The sequence below is a fragment of the Clarias gariepinus genome, chromosome 2, assembly GCF_024256425.1.
Source record: "Clarias gariepinus isolate MV-2021 ecotype Netherlands chromosome 2, CGAR_prim_01v2, whole genome shotgun sequence".
Lineage (NCBI taxonomy): Eukaryota > Metazoa > Chordata > Actinopteri > Siluriformes > Clariidae > Clarias > Clarias gariepinus.
In genome coordinates, this window is record NC_071101.1 from 38,587,925 (window position 1) to 38,603,331 (window position 15,407).

Consider the following 15,407-nt stretch of genomic DNA (forward strand, 5'->3'; position numbering starts at 1 on the left):
TATGTACAGTATTTTTAATCACTATAACATTTTTGAGTTTATTTTTTTATACATTATTTGTACATAATTAATATTTTACAAATATTTTGGTCAGACTCCACACCACTGTGCTTAACTCCTGTACAACTGTCTGAGAATCTTTTAGGACTGTGATGAGGTTTCTTCAGTTTCGTCAGCAGCTCGTAGGTTTCGATCCTACAAGCTGCTTTCGATCCCTGATTTCGATCCCTAATGGGGAACAACAGTGGCGAGGAAAAAAATATTATTGTCTCAAATAGGAACTATTGCCACAAGATCAGTTCAATTATAAATAATTACTGTTCCACAGCTGTATTCAGTATAAGACCAGCGGCAGCTTGGATACCAAATCAATCAAATCTGCTGCTCCTGAACTGAAGAAACAGTTTGTAAATGGAACTCAACTACACAATACTAGTAAACATTAGCCACAGCATAACCTTGCACTTTGGGGGGAGGGACCACTGAGGCCTTCTGCTGATGGCAACGAGGCATTTGGGGAACTTTTAAACTTATTTCTGTTCTGTTCTCTAAATATTTCTGCTATTTATGTTTTGTTCTGCAACACCTACATACATTAAGTTTATGGGTGGAGTCTGTCCTGAATATTTCTGTTCTGTTCTTTTTCTTTATGTTTGTTCTGTTTTAAATATTTTCTGCCATTATGAAGATTACCAGAACCATTGACATCAGGGGTGACAGCAAAGTTCTAGGAAAAAATGCAGTCAGATGTTAAAATAGACTCCAGAGTATTAGTATTTATTTTTATGTAATAAAGCATTCTGTATGTAGAGCAATCTCGATCTCACCTGGACCGTGTCCTGACATCCCGCTTTAAACCACTTGTTGCTCTGGATTTCACGGAAAGTTGCCCGACATTCATGGTCGTCTTCCAGGCATCGTTTTATCAGGTCACAGCACTCTGTGTATGTAGTGATGAGACAGAAGATGAGAAAATCACAATCAAAAATGTATCATAAATAAATAGAGCTTTTTCTTTTATTTGCTTTTTCTCACCATGAGACAGGTGTTTAAATCGCCGCAGATGCCAAGCAATAAACTCATTACCACAGATAGGAGGCAGCTCTGCACAAACCATCACATACAGGAGAACACCCAGGCTCCAGACTGTAGCAGGAACGCCATAATACTCTCTGTGAGATTTCACCTCAATAGGAGCGTAATTCTTACTGCCTGAGTAAGAAAAAAAGGAGGAATGTAACAAAGAGGTCACAAAAAGGATTCTTCACAGTGTATTCTTAATTTTTATTCTGAATTTATTCTGAACTGACCTTTATAATGCTTGTACGCCCCTTCTGTCAGCAACTCGCCACAGTCAAAGTCGATCAACTTCACCTCCATTGTGTCGGGATTGATCAGAATGTTGGCAGGCTTAATGTCACCGTGAAAAACACCAGAATCACAGCAATGCTTAGCAGCTTGAACTACCTGCCGCATTATGGTGCAAGCATCTGCTTCCTCCAATCCTCCTCCTTTACACATAAGGTATTGCTTAAAGTCCATGCAGTTGTCGGGTCGCTCCAGCACCAAAATGAGAAAATCAGGTGACTCGAACCATTCCAGAAGCTCCACGACATTCTCACAACGAGGGGGCTTAGACACCATCTTCATTAACGCCACCTCCAGAGGCAGAATGCGGTTCTCTCCAGGCTGTAACCACATATGCACAATTAGCATGAGTTAGCATGGAGGGAACACATCTGTGGTATAGTGGAGAAGGTGCGGATTGCCCCTAAGGCTCTTATATTTATTATAAATGAAAGTTAATGAAATTGTAATGATCGTGTTAGCAGGAAGGAATAAATCGACAAATCTTTTCGGTGGAAGAAACTCAGAACTAAATTAAGTTCACTTACGATGGTGATGTTTTTGTAACTGGAATCTTTGTGTTCTTTTTTGAAGGCAACCTGTTCACATGGACACAACAACATGAGTCAGTCTAACAATTTTTTTTTACTAATTGGTATAATTAGTAATCTTGCCAAATTATGTGCATTGATTGATTTTAACTCTTGAATGCAACTGAACACTGTCTTATTAAAAAAAAAAAAAATTGTCTGTACAATGGTCAGAACTCGCTCTTTCAATTATATCTACAGGTGAAACTCGAAAAATTTGAATATCGTGCAAAGTTTATTTATTTCAGTAATGCAACCTAAAAGGTGAAAATGAAATATGAAATATACTCATTACATGCAAAGCAAGATAGTTCAGGCCGTGATTTGTCATAATTGAGATGATTTATGGCTTTCAGCTCATGAAAACCCCAAATCCACAATAGCAGAAAATTAGAATATTGTGAAAAGGTTCAGCATATTCTATGCTTAAAGTGTTCCACTCTAATCAGCTAATTAAGCCATAACACCTGCAAAGGGTTTCACCTTTAAATGGTCTCTTAGTCTGGTTCAGTAGGAAGCACAATCATGGGAAAGACCGCTGACCTGACAGTTGTGCAGAAAACCATAACTAACATCCTTCATAAGGAGGGAAAGCCTCAAAAGTTAATTGTAAAAGAAGTTGGGTGTTCCCAAAGGGCTGTATCAAAGCACATTAATAGAAAGCTATGTGGAAGGGAAAAGTGTAGAAGAGAAAGGTGCACAAGCAGCAGGAATGACCGCAGCCTGGAGAGGATTGTCAGGAAATTATGACAAATCACGGCTTAAACTATCTTTGCATGTAATAAGTCTATATCATATTACTTCATCTTTTAAGTTGCACTACTGGGAAAAATGTACTTTTGCACGATATTCAAATTTTTCAAGTTACCTATACTGTATGTTTCATACATTGGAAAACCAGAAAAAAAATCTTTCTATATGTCTGTCAGGTTTTATCCCAGCATAAATCAAAACTGGCTAAACAGAATTTAATGAAGCTTTGGATGTTGTTTGCTATTTTCCTATAATTAAACATGCGCTATAAATGAAATCAAAATGTTGAATATAATGGAAGTTATAAGCAGTTATGAACCAGTTTATGGCATAGCATCACAATAGTTTACAGGCAAAGGATGTGGAAGGTACAGAAACAACTGTAATTCACCTACACACCAACACAAAACACGAAGAAAAGCATAAAACAGCAAGGCCCACTTTATAAAAGGTCAAAAACTGAATCTTTAAAGATGGGCTAAAATGGACCGACCAATGAATTTTTATTCTTCCTGCAGGAAAAATAAGAACTTTTTTTTCTCATATGTTCCAAAATTGTTGCGCTAATAAAGAACAGTTATGTGAAGTGCCACTATGGCATAAAACACAAATCGTTAGAGCAAAGATATCTGCAGCAGTCCGAGGTGAGGGCATGTAAAATACCTGACCTGAGAGCCCAGTGTTAAGCACTTAAATCAAAATGCTAAGTAGAAGTGAAGTCATGAGCAGTTTTATGCCAGATTTTGTTACAGCATTATGCAAAACTGGCTGGAAAGAAACTTTGACATTATTTGACATTATTTAGATATCTAACTATCTAAAAAGGCAGTTTAACCTGAAGCAGAAGTGAAATCAAAATGTTAAGTAAAAGCAATGGTATATGTCGGACTGTAACAGTTATGTGCTGAATTTAAGAATTCACTTTAAAACATGCTACTAATAGGCTACTTGCTCAATATAAACAAACACCTGCATTAATATATATTCCTTATAAAATCTTATTTGAAAAATATTTTCACCACTGAAATAAAAGCACAGAGTGGTATAAGTGAATTTTAACAAGGAGCTGGTCAATGATGCAGACTGAGTTCTGCTGATCCAGAAGCGGAGTGCAAGGGAAACTCTTCTGGGCTGTGCAGAAAGTCTTTGAACAAAGACAAAATAAATGTGATTGCCAGTCTGATGATCGATTTACCCCTTAAACAGAGAGGGAAAGTCCAAGAGAGCTGATTAAACACTCTTTACAGATATCCAAGAGAAGGGAAGCAACTACACACAGATTGTCTGCAGCAGCATGATTAGTTTCGTTTCAAATTTGAGACAAAGTTTGAAGGATAGACTTGGTCGATAATCAGGCTCAGACAGGGGACACAAATGTAAGCAAAAAAAAAAAATCAATGTCCGTTCAACAGTTCTGAATCATGATCTGATTATCCAGCAGTGAGAGCATTAGAATCCGTAAACACGAGACAAGTTCAAAAGTCTGTAATACAGGTGAGGTCATACATGGGAATAAATCCAGACATGGACAGGATTTCAAGGGGCAAAGAAGAGAACTCTCCTGCGTTGTGCGGATAAGCCTTTGATCAAAGAAGAAATGAGCACAACCGCCAGTCTAGATTCAAGAGTTTTGTCATATGGACTAGTACAATAAAATTTTTACTTTGTTTACTCCTTTCAAGAATGCTCATTTTAAGGTGTCAAGTGGTAATAAAGTGTCAGTGTAAAGTCTAGTGTTTAAATTATCCCTGATTATCTGTTATGAGTATAGATGTTTCAGTAGTAAAAGTGTAAAAGTGCAGAGTACCACTGAACAGACGGTTTTTACCCTGATGATACAGATAGAAGTGGCAGTAGGCTTTGACTATTTATCAGTCTAATGGCGTAAGGATATAGACTGTTTCGGAGTCTGGATGTTCTGGCCGCTATGCTCTGCGTACCAGACTTTATTAAGGTGAAGACATTGTGGATAGGATGGGTGAAGTCCTTTATAAGCCGATTTTCAGAGCCTTTTATTCTATATGTCCTGCAGTGAAGATCTGTCCCTGTGATTTTCCAGGTCAGCTTGATCACCCTTTGTAATGCCTTTCTGCCGTGTGTTGTGCTGTCGCCAAGTTAGCACAATCTCCACAGTGCCTCTGTAGAAGTGGAGTATTTGAGGTGACATGCCAAACTTAGTCTCCTCAGGAAGTACATTCTTTAATTAGCCTCACTTACAAGTTTTACTGTGTTTTCTGTCCACTTGAGTTCCTTACAGAAACTTACAGCTGCCCACTCCCTCAATCTCATCATCTCTGATCAATAGAGGCTAATAGGTGCGCTCACTTCTCCTCATGTCCACAACCATCTTCTTGGCCTTGCCGATCTTCAGTGTGAGATTGTTAGCCTTACACCATGTGACCGGTTCATACACTTCTTTCTGGTATGCGGTCTCGTCGTTGCTTGTAATAAGACCAATAACTGTGGTGTCATCTGGAAATTTTACAATTACGTTGCTGGGATGTGTAGCAACAAATGCATGTGTGAAAAGAGTATACAGCATCGGGCTTGGTACACAGCCCTGAGGAATGCCTGTGTTCAATATGATGGTGCTGGAGGAGTCTTTTCAGAGGCAGACAGATCTACTAATGGGGAAGCTCAGTATCCAGTGACTCAGTGAAGAAGACAGGCGCAGTTTATAGGGCTTATTCATGAGTTTGACGGGCATGATAGTGTTGAATGCCAAACTGTAATCAATGAAAAGTAGTCTGGCATAACTGTCTTTATTTTTAAAGCGAGTTAGAGTTTTGTGAAGGGCAAAAGAAATAGTATCTTCTGTTGATATATAGGCCCTGTACTCAAACTGCAACATCCCAGTCATCCCATGCCTGAAAACATCCCAGTCAGTACATGCTAGGAAGTCTTTCAGTGTTTGTTTGGCTGTCTGAGACCACATTCTGGTGGTTTTCCTTACTGGCTCAATTTATTCTTTGTATATACCTCATCCAGTGTGTTCTGTTCTCTGGTAGGAAAATTGAGGTGTTGATGAAATTCTCGTAGAACTGAACGCAGTTTACACTGATCAAAGTTCCCAACAGTGTCTGCATCTGTGGTCTCGTATGTGTTAATAGTATTGTGAGTTACACAGAGTGCCGTCTGTGTATCGGCCTGTGGTTGAATATAAACCACTGTGATAAAAACAGCGTTAAATTCTCCTGGTAGGTAGAAAGGTTGGTATTTCAGCATCAGTAGTTCTATATAACAGGCTAGGTAAGGGTGGCCTGGTTGCTTGCTTATTTGAACCTTTAGCCAGCATGCAGCCCTCTGCATTTCTTTTCCTGATGGTTAGGCTAACCAGTCGAGATTGGTGATGGTAGGGTAGCCCTACTTGAGGTTATAATGTAGTCTAAATCTCATTCCAATCCTCAATAAGATCTCTCTGTCGTATGATCTGTGTCTGATGGTTTAAAAGTAAAAGTTTTATATAAAAAGTCATTATTTAAGTAAAAGTACTTAAATAATGAATAACATTGTAATAAAAAGGGAAGACGTCTGCCATGGAGGACGCCATCTTGATTTTCCTAATGTTCGATCCACCTCTCAAAGACAGAAGGGAAAGTCTAAGTGAGCTAATTAAACACTGTCTGCATCGGCACAATAAGTTTAGTTATGCAAATGAAATTTATAAAAAATATCCAGTTCAAAAATGGTAGTCCATTAAACAGCTGAGTCGTGATCATACTATCCAGCAGTGAGAACATTCAAATTCAAAATTAAGATGAGAAACAGAATCCAAACATGGGCAGGGTCATACACAGATTGTAGCTGTAACCTAAAAATCACACAGAAGCAGGACGTGGCACACAAGGGAGATACTCTAGCAATTAACTGAGCTGTCAGAGTCCTTTTAAAGCCGAGAGTTGATTACTCGATAGATTTCAGGATCGCGGAGGTAATTACCTCTGAGAGCCAAAAAAAGCCTTAAGTGGAGTCATAACCTGAGGACCATTTTTTCATTTTTAAAAGACTAAATCCACAGCGTAAATGTTCAAATAGAAGTTGTTTATTTCATCAGATGTGTTGTGGTTAAATGACAAAAAGTTATTATTCAAATCAGATTCATTACCGCTTTCTTATCTGCCTTACGGAATCCGGCGTAGACAGTGCCACAGTTTCCTTTCCCCAGGAGCCCCCAGACGAAGTAGCGAGAATGAAACTCACCTGTTTCTCACACACACACACACACACACACACACACACACACAGAGTGAGTTAAGTCTACTTTTAGCCATATGGGATAGCCCAGATATCTCTAATTGAGAACTATATGCTGATTACATACTGATTACATACTCTGCATATGGAACACCTGAAAACTGTTTAATACATCTGATCATTTGTCAATAACATTAAACTGTATGCCCATAGATAGCACTGTGCTAGTTTTAACAAAATAAAAAATTCTAAAAAGTAAACAGTTGTGTGATGAATAACCGGTTTTCAGGTTTATTTTTCGCCTTCCTAAACAAAGCATAGCATCCTTATTTCTCTGTCTATCTCTCTCTCTTTCTTGCTTTTCTCTTTATAGCTAATCAAAGTTGTGGGTTGCAGCTCTCTACACACCTTGGTAAGTGATTTTAAAATATAAATTAATATAATTTTTTTTTTTTAATATAATTGTTGTGATGGTAACATACAGTGTTCTGAATCATCCTTAAACACATTGCTTATGAAAGCACGCCTGCCTTCCTGCCCCTGCTGAAGTGTTTTCAGCCACTTGGGTTGTCTTTTCTTCATCCTTTCAACCAGATCCTCAGAGAGCTACATGACACAAAGAGAAAGCAATCCACTGATTTAGGCTTTATTTAGGCAGATATTTTAAACGCAGGAGCCATTTCACAACACAAAACATCTTCTTTACCTTTGTAAGTTCCTCTATTATACTGTATTCCATGCAGTAAGGGAATCTGCAGAGTGTTATAGCAATGCTCTCACAGTAATCAAGCGCCTGATCATCATGTCCATCCTTGGCTAGCTTGCCGGCATGGGAGAACTTGAACTTCTACGACAGATAGGGACAGTTACACGTTTTCAATAAATCAATTTAAATTATTTTATTTAAATTTAAAAGAGAAAAAAATTAATTCCAACCTGGAAGTGTTGCTGTCCGAACTTTGCACTGTCTGAGGTCAGAGAGAGAACATATTCATAGACCTCAGTTCTCTCAAACGCCTGCTTCTTAACTGGTCTCTGTTCTGTCTCACTGGTGCAAAAGAAAACATGTCAAATGAGGAAAGCACACACACACACAAACAAATGCTCACACACCCACAATACCTGTTATATCCAACAAATTCAAAGTGTGACCGTGATCCCAGCTCCATTTGTGCTACAACGTAGCACATATGTGCTGCATATGTCCATCCTCTGGAGGCTGAAAATAACATCCAAAAAAACATAGACGCATCAGCACCCCCTTTTTTTATGAAAACCTGCACATTCAAGCAATTATGTAATCAAATAAGAGTCAATTTACTGGACAAAACACTGCCATGGTTACAGTTACAGAAATGAACCAATATGAACCTTAGCAAAAGCTCTTTATTTGTATCTGTATTAGTGTCTATGTTGCACTGCTGCTGATAGGTGACCGGCTGATTGGGTAAAATCATGAACAAAAAAGTTGCTCCTAATTAAATGAATGGAGTTACAACATATTCAGTCCAGAAAACTGCTGTTACTGTGAAGCATATTCGTACCAAAATCATCTCCCATTTGGATAGCATCATGTTTCTTCTCGTCTTCTGGAGCACTGGAGCTCAAAAGCTTCACCAGAGGAATACACCAGTCTTTTAGGTTCTGGACATGTCCATGCTAAAGCAGAAAGTGTCATGTTGGTGCACATGAATCTGACTAACACAACACACCATACAGATGGCGTTCTGTAAAACTCACCTTTTCACTCACAAGGCAGAAACCATTCTTGAGCAGATCAGAAATGTCAGCCATGTTTACTTGCTGAAAAAAAAAAAGATCTACAACCTGTCTCACTGTACAAACATTTATGAAATCATGTCCTTAGCAGGCTACTAGCAAGCTGGATTACCTAGTTAACTAGCATTACCTAGTTAACTAGTCAGTTTAGCAAACAGGAAAAGGTTATTACTAAACAGATAACGCTGCGTTTGTTACAGTAAACTAGGGCACTTACTTTATTTCGTTCACAGAAGCACTCCATAATCAACCAAAAGAAATAGGAATAACGCTGCTCAGCATTACACAGGGAGCGTGAACTCTCTTTATATGTCACCCGGATAAACCTTAACACCTCCTCGATCTGTGTCAGATCCCTGTATCAGATGTTGGAACAGCTTTTTTACATGGATTACTGCACACACACACACACTTGTATACATAGTTTAAACACCTAAATCTTACAGCTGAAAAACCAAAGGTATGACGTGAGAAAGAGCTTCTCACCTCATCAGGGGACCAGGAAATGGTATCTTTTTATCAGAGATGGACTGTTCATCACACTGTGGGGCAGAAGCATTCCCTGGAATCAAATGGAAGCAGGACAGAGGAGGAAATATTGGTTAACATGGCTGTAAGTGATTAAAATGATAGACAGGTGTGGAGTTCAGGAGATTCCGTGTGCTGTACCTGTCTTGTATGGATGATTTTTAGCCTTGTCTCTCTTATTCTCTTCGCTATGTCTATCCATCCGATTCACCAAGCTTTGGCAAACCTACAACAATATATAGGATTAACAGGGTGTAGGGTTTTTACTCTTAAAGGTACTTTGGATTTATAGAGACACTTCGTCGATAACAAATCTAAAAGTCAGAAGCAGATAAATCATAGAGTGTGTTAATAAATGCAAGAATATCGGGCAAGGATGGCACACAATAATCTGTCAGAAAGTTTCACCAAATTACACTAGCCATAACAGATTTATAGAATATCCAAACAATGGGGTTGCAGACGTTAAAGCACCTGAGCCTTCGCAGAAAATACAGAATACAGAGTGCTGTTGTGTTAAGTGACCAGTCCAGTTTGTTGTTGAGATGAACCCCCACATATTTGTATCCTCTGTCTTCCCCTGGACAGATAAAGAGGTCACAAGCTCCTTTGTTTACTTGAGGAGTTGAGTTGCAGGCGATTACGCTTACATTAAAAGACAAAGTCATACACCATGGAATGGTAGAGATGTCACCTTTCTTAATACATCCAACAACCACAGAGAACTTCTGCAGATGAAGAGGGGTAGCCACCATTCGTTAGCTATTGACGAAGAGCCTGTGGAAGTTGACAAATATTAAAGCTCCCATCTGGACTACAGTATTTCACTGTCCAGTCTGTTATTGCCTTGACAGGGTCCATTTGAATAAGATGGCAAGCCCAGGAAAGAGGTAGATTATTGTTCAAACTTTGAACTTGATATATGTGGAGTCCGTGTTCCTTTGGAGATCGAGAGGAGATCAAAATGTTGTTGAGGTAAGCAAAGACAAAGATGGTGAGGAAGTCTCGAAGAAAATCTTTTATGAAAGCCTAGAAGATTCCTGTTCTAGGAGTATTGGTTAGACCGCATGGAACCACTAGGTACTGATCCTGACCAGATGGTAAATACTCCTTAAATCCAGCTTGGTGAAGAGCCGGGCATTTTGAAGCAGCTTGAACGCAGTGCACATCAAGGGAAGTGGTTCTTGACTATGATCTCATTTTATTCTCTGTAATCAATGCAGGGATGGAGAAACTTGTCTTTTTTTCTCCAAAAAGAAAAATCCACTGGCTGCAGAGGAAGATTAGGGATAGATGATTTCACCTGAGAGAGAACCAGAAATGTATCACTCCATAGCCTCTCGTTACTATCTCTTCTGCCCAAGAGTGGCAGTGCTGATGCAGAAGGCAGAAGATTGATGGCACAGACGTAAGGGTAATGGGGGCTAGTTAGACAGTACATGACTTTCTGAATACCTCTCGAAGGTTGTGTATTTGACAAATACCTTGGATGAGTTAGTGATTTCCTGCTGCGTCATGGGTAATGTGATTCTTGTGAAGGCGGAGCAAAGACAAGAAGTCAATCCTTGTCAAGTCAATATGGGTGTTGTGTTGCATGAGGCATGGGAGTCTCAGGAAAATTTATTTACGTTTACATTTACAGTGTTTCGCAAATGTCCATCTCAAAAGTGACTATTTTTATCTCATTACAAATTTGAGCCTGTAAATCTAAGCATATCAGAATCACTTGTAGAAATAAATTTCCAAGTGCTTTTAGGACTGAAAATATTCCTACCTTAGAATAGAACATAATAGTTATTAATGAAGCTCTTTCTTCCAGCGAGTAGTAGTGAACTCGCGCCAAGGAAAGCATCTGATGTCACCTTTTTAGGTAGTACACTGAGAGCCATAAAGTAGGCTGCGAGTTTTAGTGGGTGTTGTACTTTTGACAGGTTTTTGTAGTTTTAAACGGTGAAAAGGCGAAGCGATGAAATCAGCGGCAGTTGTCTGAGAGCTTTATATACACAGATGTCAGATCTAAAAAGTCAGGCAGAGACAGATGAATCTGCGAAGATTAACTGAGGTCATTACCGAAGCATCAATCAAGCAGAGGAGTTCAAAGACAGAAGAATATCTACTGTAAAAGTTAATAACAAATACGAAAGTCAAGAGCTGATGAATCCGAGAGTGCATTAAATCCGAGTGGTGAAACAAATCAAGGTCAGTGAAACAAAGTGGGTCCAGATTATGAAAAGAGAGCAAACAAACACAAGAATTTCGGGATTAACTTGGAATTGGAAACAGGTGAGCATGTAACGAGAGTGATGTTAGATCTGTTTCATTCTGCGTCACCTGAACCATGTCCTGACATCCCCTTGTAAACCACTTGTGGCTGAGGATTTCACTGAAAGTTGCCCGACGTTCATGGTCTTCCTCTAGGCACCGTTTTATCAGGTCACAGCACTCTGTATGCATAGTGATGAGACAGAAATTTAGAAAGTTCACCAACAAAAATACATCATGAATTAAAACGTTTTTTTGCTTTTTCTCACCATGAGACAGGTGTTTAAATCGCCGCAGATGCCAAACAATAAACTCATTACCGCCGGTAGGGGGCGGCTCTGCACAAACCATCACATACAGGAGAACACCCAGACTCCAGACTGTAGCAGGAACGCCAAAATACTCTCGACGGGATTTCACCTCAATTGGAGCGTAATTCTTACTACCTAAATGAGAAAAGTGAAAAAGAAAGACTGTCACAAAAAAAATCTTTCACTGCAAATCCTTTTCCTGCAAATCCTATTCAAAACTAGCACAAGTACTGTTGTTGAGGGACAAAAAATTTTTTGAAATAGGTAAAAGTTTAAAGCTAAAAATAAGATCTTCAAATTTAATGTTAACGTTAAACTGCTCATAATTTCGCTTCTACTCAACACAGATTTTTGCGCATTACACTGGGGTCTCAGTTCAGGTATGCCCTCATGTCCTCTACGGTGGATATGTTTGTTCTAACGACCCTTCTTTTATCTCTTAGAGGCGCTTCACATTACGGCTTGTTATTAGCTTCACAATTTCAGAACATATGAGACAAACTGAAACTGATTGTAAACTTGCCACAGAAAAATAAACATACATCGACAAAAAAAAGTCTAGATGCGGTACATAACTGCTCCAAACTTAAATTCTACTCATTAAATTTTATTTAATTTATAGAACAGGATTAACTTCAGGCAAATACCAACCTACTGTTAATTCTGTCAAGCAAGTTTTGCATATATATATGTATAAATATATTTATACATATATATATATATATATATATATATATATATATATATGCAAAATATATACTGTTTATATACAGTGGATCCTCGGATTACGAGCATAATTCGTTCCGGAACACTCGTAAACCAAATTTAATTTTCCCATAGGAAATAATGGAAACTTAAATTATTCGTTCTACAGCCCAAAAAAATAAATACATAAAAATAATTAATACAAAATATAAAGTAAAAATAAAACAAATTAACCTGTACTTTATCTTAAAAAAATGTAAAAAATTAATCCCGACAGATAAGTGTTTCCGTTTGTGCACGCAGGTTGTGTGTGTAAAATGTGCATGCACACACACATATATTACACACATATAACAGATAGACCGTTTTTAAAACTGTTTTAAAATTAGCAAGGATCATTCCTAGTCACACTCGCGTGAGCGCATACTACCAGGATCACTGCTGTAAAGTAAAACACCAACAACAAAACAAATTAAACAGCTCCTCACATTTACAAATAATTGCGACTGAGAAGAGTTTGTGTGTTTGTTTGGCAACCTGAGAGAAGGGGGGCTCGCTCGCGTTTACAGCCCCCTTCTCTCAGGTTGCCAAACAAACACACAAACTCTGCCTTACACAGCACAAACACACACACACACACTCAAAAACACTGCAAGCACTAAGACCCAGCAGGGGAGACGATAGGTCTCGGCTTTACAGCTCCCCTACTTTTAGGTTGCCAAACAAACACATAAACTCTTCTCTGTCGTGACTGTTTTCAAAGGTGAGGAGCTGTTTAATTTTGTTGTTGTTTTACTTTACAGTAGTGATCCCGTTAGTATGCGCTCACGCGAGTGTGACTAGCGATGTTCCTTGCTAATTTTTAAATAGTTTTAAAAATGGTCTCTCTGTTGATGTGTGTGTGTGTGTGTGTGTGTGTGCGCGCACGCACATTACACACACATACACACACACAGCGTGTGTGTGTGTGTGTGTATTCACCCAGCAGGAGAGACGATTACCTACAATTCTGCTGAAAGAGAGAGAAAAACCGTTGGCTCACTTGTGATGACGTGACGCTCGGTGTCAGAACAAGAAGCGCATGTGTGAAACATGATACTCGGTGCTTGTAAACTAAGACAATGCTCGTTTTTCAAGTCAAAAATTATTAAAAATTGTTGCTCGTCTTTACGTCTTTAAGTTACTCGTAATCCGAGGTTCCACTGTATATTTATAAATTATTTTATGTATATAGATTAGTTTTAAACTGACCTTTATAATGCTTGTAAGCCCCATCTGTCAGTAAGTCGCCACAGTCAAAGTTGATCAACTTCACCTCCGTTGTGTCGGGATTGATTAGAATGTTTAGAGGCTTAATGTCACCATGAAAAACACCAGAATCACAGCAATGCTTAGCAGCTTGAACTACCTGCTGCATTATGGTGCAAGCATCTGCTTCCTCTAATCCTCCTCCTTTACACATGAGGAATTGCTTAAGGTCCATAAAGTTGTTGGGTCGCTCCAGCACCAAGATAAGAAAATCAGGTGAGTCAAACCATTCCAGAAGCTCCACAATATTTTCAGAGCGAGGAGGCGTGGACACCATCTTCATTAACGCCACCTCCAAAGGCAGAATGCCGTTCTCTCCAGGCTAAAAACACACACACGGCTAGCATGAGTAGGCATAGAGGAAATACATCAGAACTGTGGGACAGTATAGTAAAGAAAGTGTAGATTGCCACTAAGTCTCTGACATTTATTACAAATGAAAGGTAATAAAATAGGACTCTATGATGTGGTAAAGAGCTGAGTTGTTTGTGATCATGTTAGCAAGAAGAAGTAGCAAGATGAACACATCAGTTTGGTGGGGTTAGGTCTATAACGTAATTGTAATTTATGCCTAATTGCTTCTGTGCAGAATCTCAGAAGTAAGTTTACTTACGATGGTGATGTTTTTGGGGCTGAAATCTTTGGGTATTTTTTTAAAAGCAACCTGTTCACATAGACACAACACAAAGAGACAAGTCATCATTTTACTAATTAGTATAACTACTGCATTTACACCGACACTACATGTTAGATCCCAATGAAGCAGCATTAATGTTGTTCATTAATCATGTAATCGCACATTAATCACAGCGGATATCAATTATTTACTTCATTGTGCCAAATTTGCATCTGTGCATCAATTGAGTTTAACTCCTACATGCAGTCTGTATAAAGCTATATGGTGTTCATTTCTACAATGACAAGCCCTTTGAAAAGCATGATATTACAGTATTTAAATAAAATTAATTACCGCTTTCTTATCTGTCTTACGGAATCCGGCGTAGACAGTGCCACAGTTTCCTTTACCCAGGAGTCCCCAGACGAAGTAGCGAGAATGAAACACACCTGTTGTAAACACACACACACACACAGATACAGTAAATTAGTTCTATATATGTACTATCCAGTTGTCTCTGTATGACAACTATAAGCTCCTTTCTGAATAATCTTTCTGTATGAATCTTATAAAGCTTGCAACATTAATCTAGAATGTATTTTATTCTAAAAGCTGGTGGTAACATACATTGTTCTGAATCATCCTTAAACACATTGCTTATGAAAGCATGTCTGCCTTCCTGCCCCTGCTGAAGTGTTTTCAGCCACTTGGGTTGTGTTTTCTTCATCCTTTCAACCAGATCCTCAGAGAGCTACATGACACAAAGAAAGCAATCCACTGATAATGACTTTACAATTTAAACTCATGAGACATTTTATAACAAAGAGGATCTTTTTTACCTTTGTAAGTTCCTCTATCATACTGTATTCCATGCAGTAAGGGTATCTGCAGAGTGTTATAGCAATGCTCTCACAGTAATCGAGCGCCTGATCATCATGTCCATCCTGGGCTAGCTTGCTGGCATGGGAGAACTTGAACTTCTAAGATACAGTAGATAGGGACAGCCAGTCATTT

General features: G+C 38.7%; 1 protein-coding gene and 1 long non-coding RNA gene across 2 annotated transcripts; both read right to left on the bottom strand.

Annotated features, from left to right (window-relative positions):
• Nucleotides 1–46: 46 nt before the first annotated feature.
• On the bottom strand, nucleotides 47–15,347 carry LOC128514770 (serine/threonine-protein kinase pim-1-like). Its single transcript, XM_053488625.1, has 8 exons — nucleotides 15,233–15,347; nucleotides 7,367–7,490; nucleotides 6,796–6,890; nucleotides 1,896–1,946; nucleotides 1,311–1,689; nucleotides 1,036–1,212; nucleotides 828–940; nucleotides 47–727 (listed from the first exon to the last, which is right to left on the bottom strand). Exons 1-8 carry the CDS (start codon nucleotides 15,263–15,265, stop codon nucleotides 602–604), a joined length of 1,098 nt encoding a protein of 365 aa, XP_053344600.1. The 5' UTR covers nucleotides 15,266–15,347; the 3' UTR covers nucleotides 47–601.
• Nucleotides 8,625–9,219, bottom strand: LOC128514779 (uncharacterized). Its single transcript, XR_008356560.1, has 3 exons — nucleotides 9,150–9,219; nucleotides 8,881–9,019; nucleotides 8,625–8,687 (listed from the first exon to the last, which is right to left on the bottom strand). It is a non-coding gene; the product is annotated as an uncharacterized LOC128514779 (long non-coding RNA).
• Nucleotides 15,348–15,407: the final 60 nt, after the last annotated feature.

Bases quoted from the DNA above. Each gene is read 5' to 3' on its own strand.
- LOC128514770 (XM_053488625.1), bottom strand. From the start codon at position 15,265: ATGGAATACAGTATGATAGAGGAACTTACAAAG. The intron at 6,891-7,366 runs GTATGTTACCAT...TGTGAGAAACAG, and splicing joins TAAGGATGATTCAGAACACT to GTGAGTTTCATTCTCGCTAC. The intron at 1,213-1,310 runs GTCAGTTCAGAA...TTTCTTACTCAG, and splicing joins GGCGTACAAGCATTATAAAG to GCAGTAAGAATTACGCTCCT.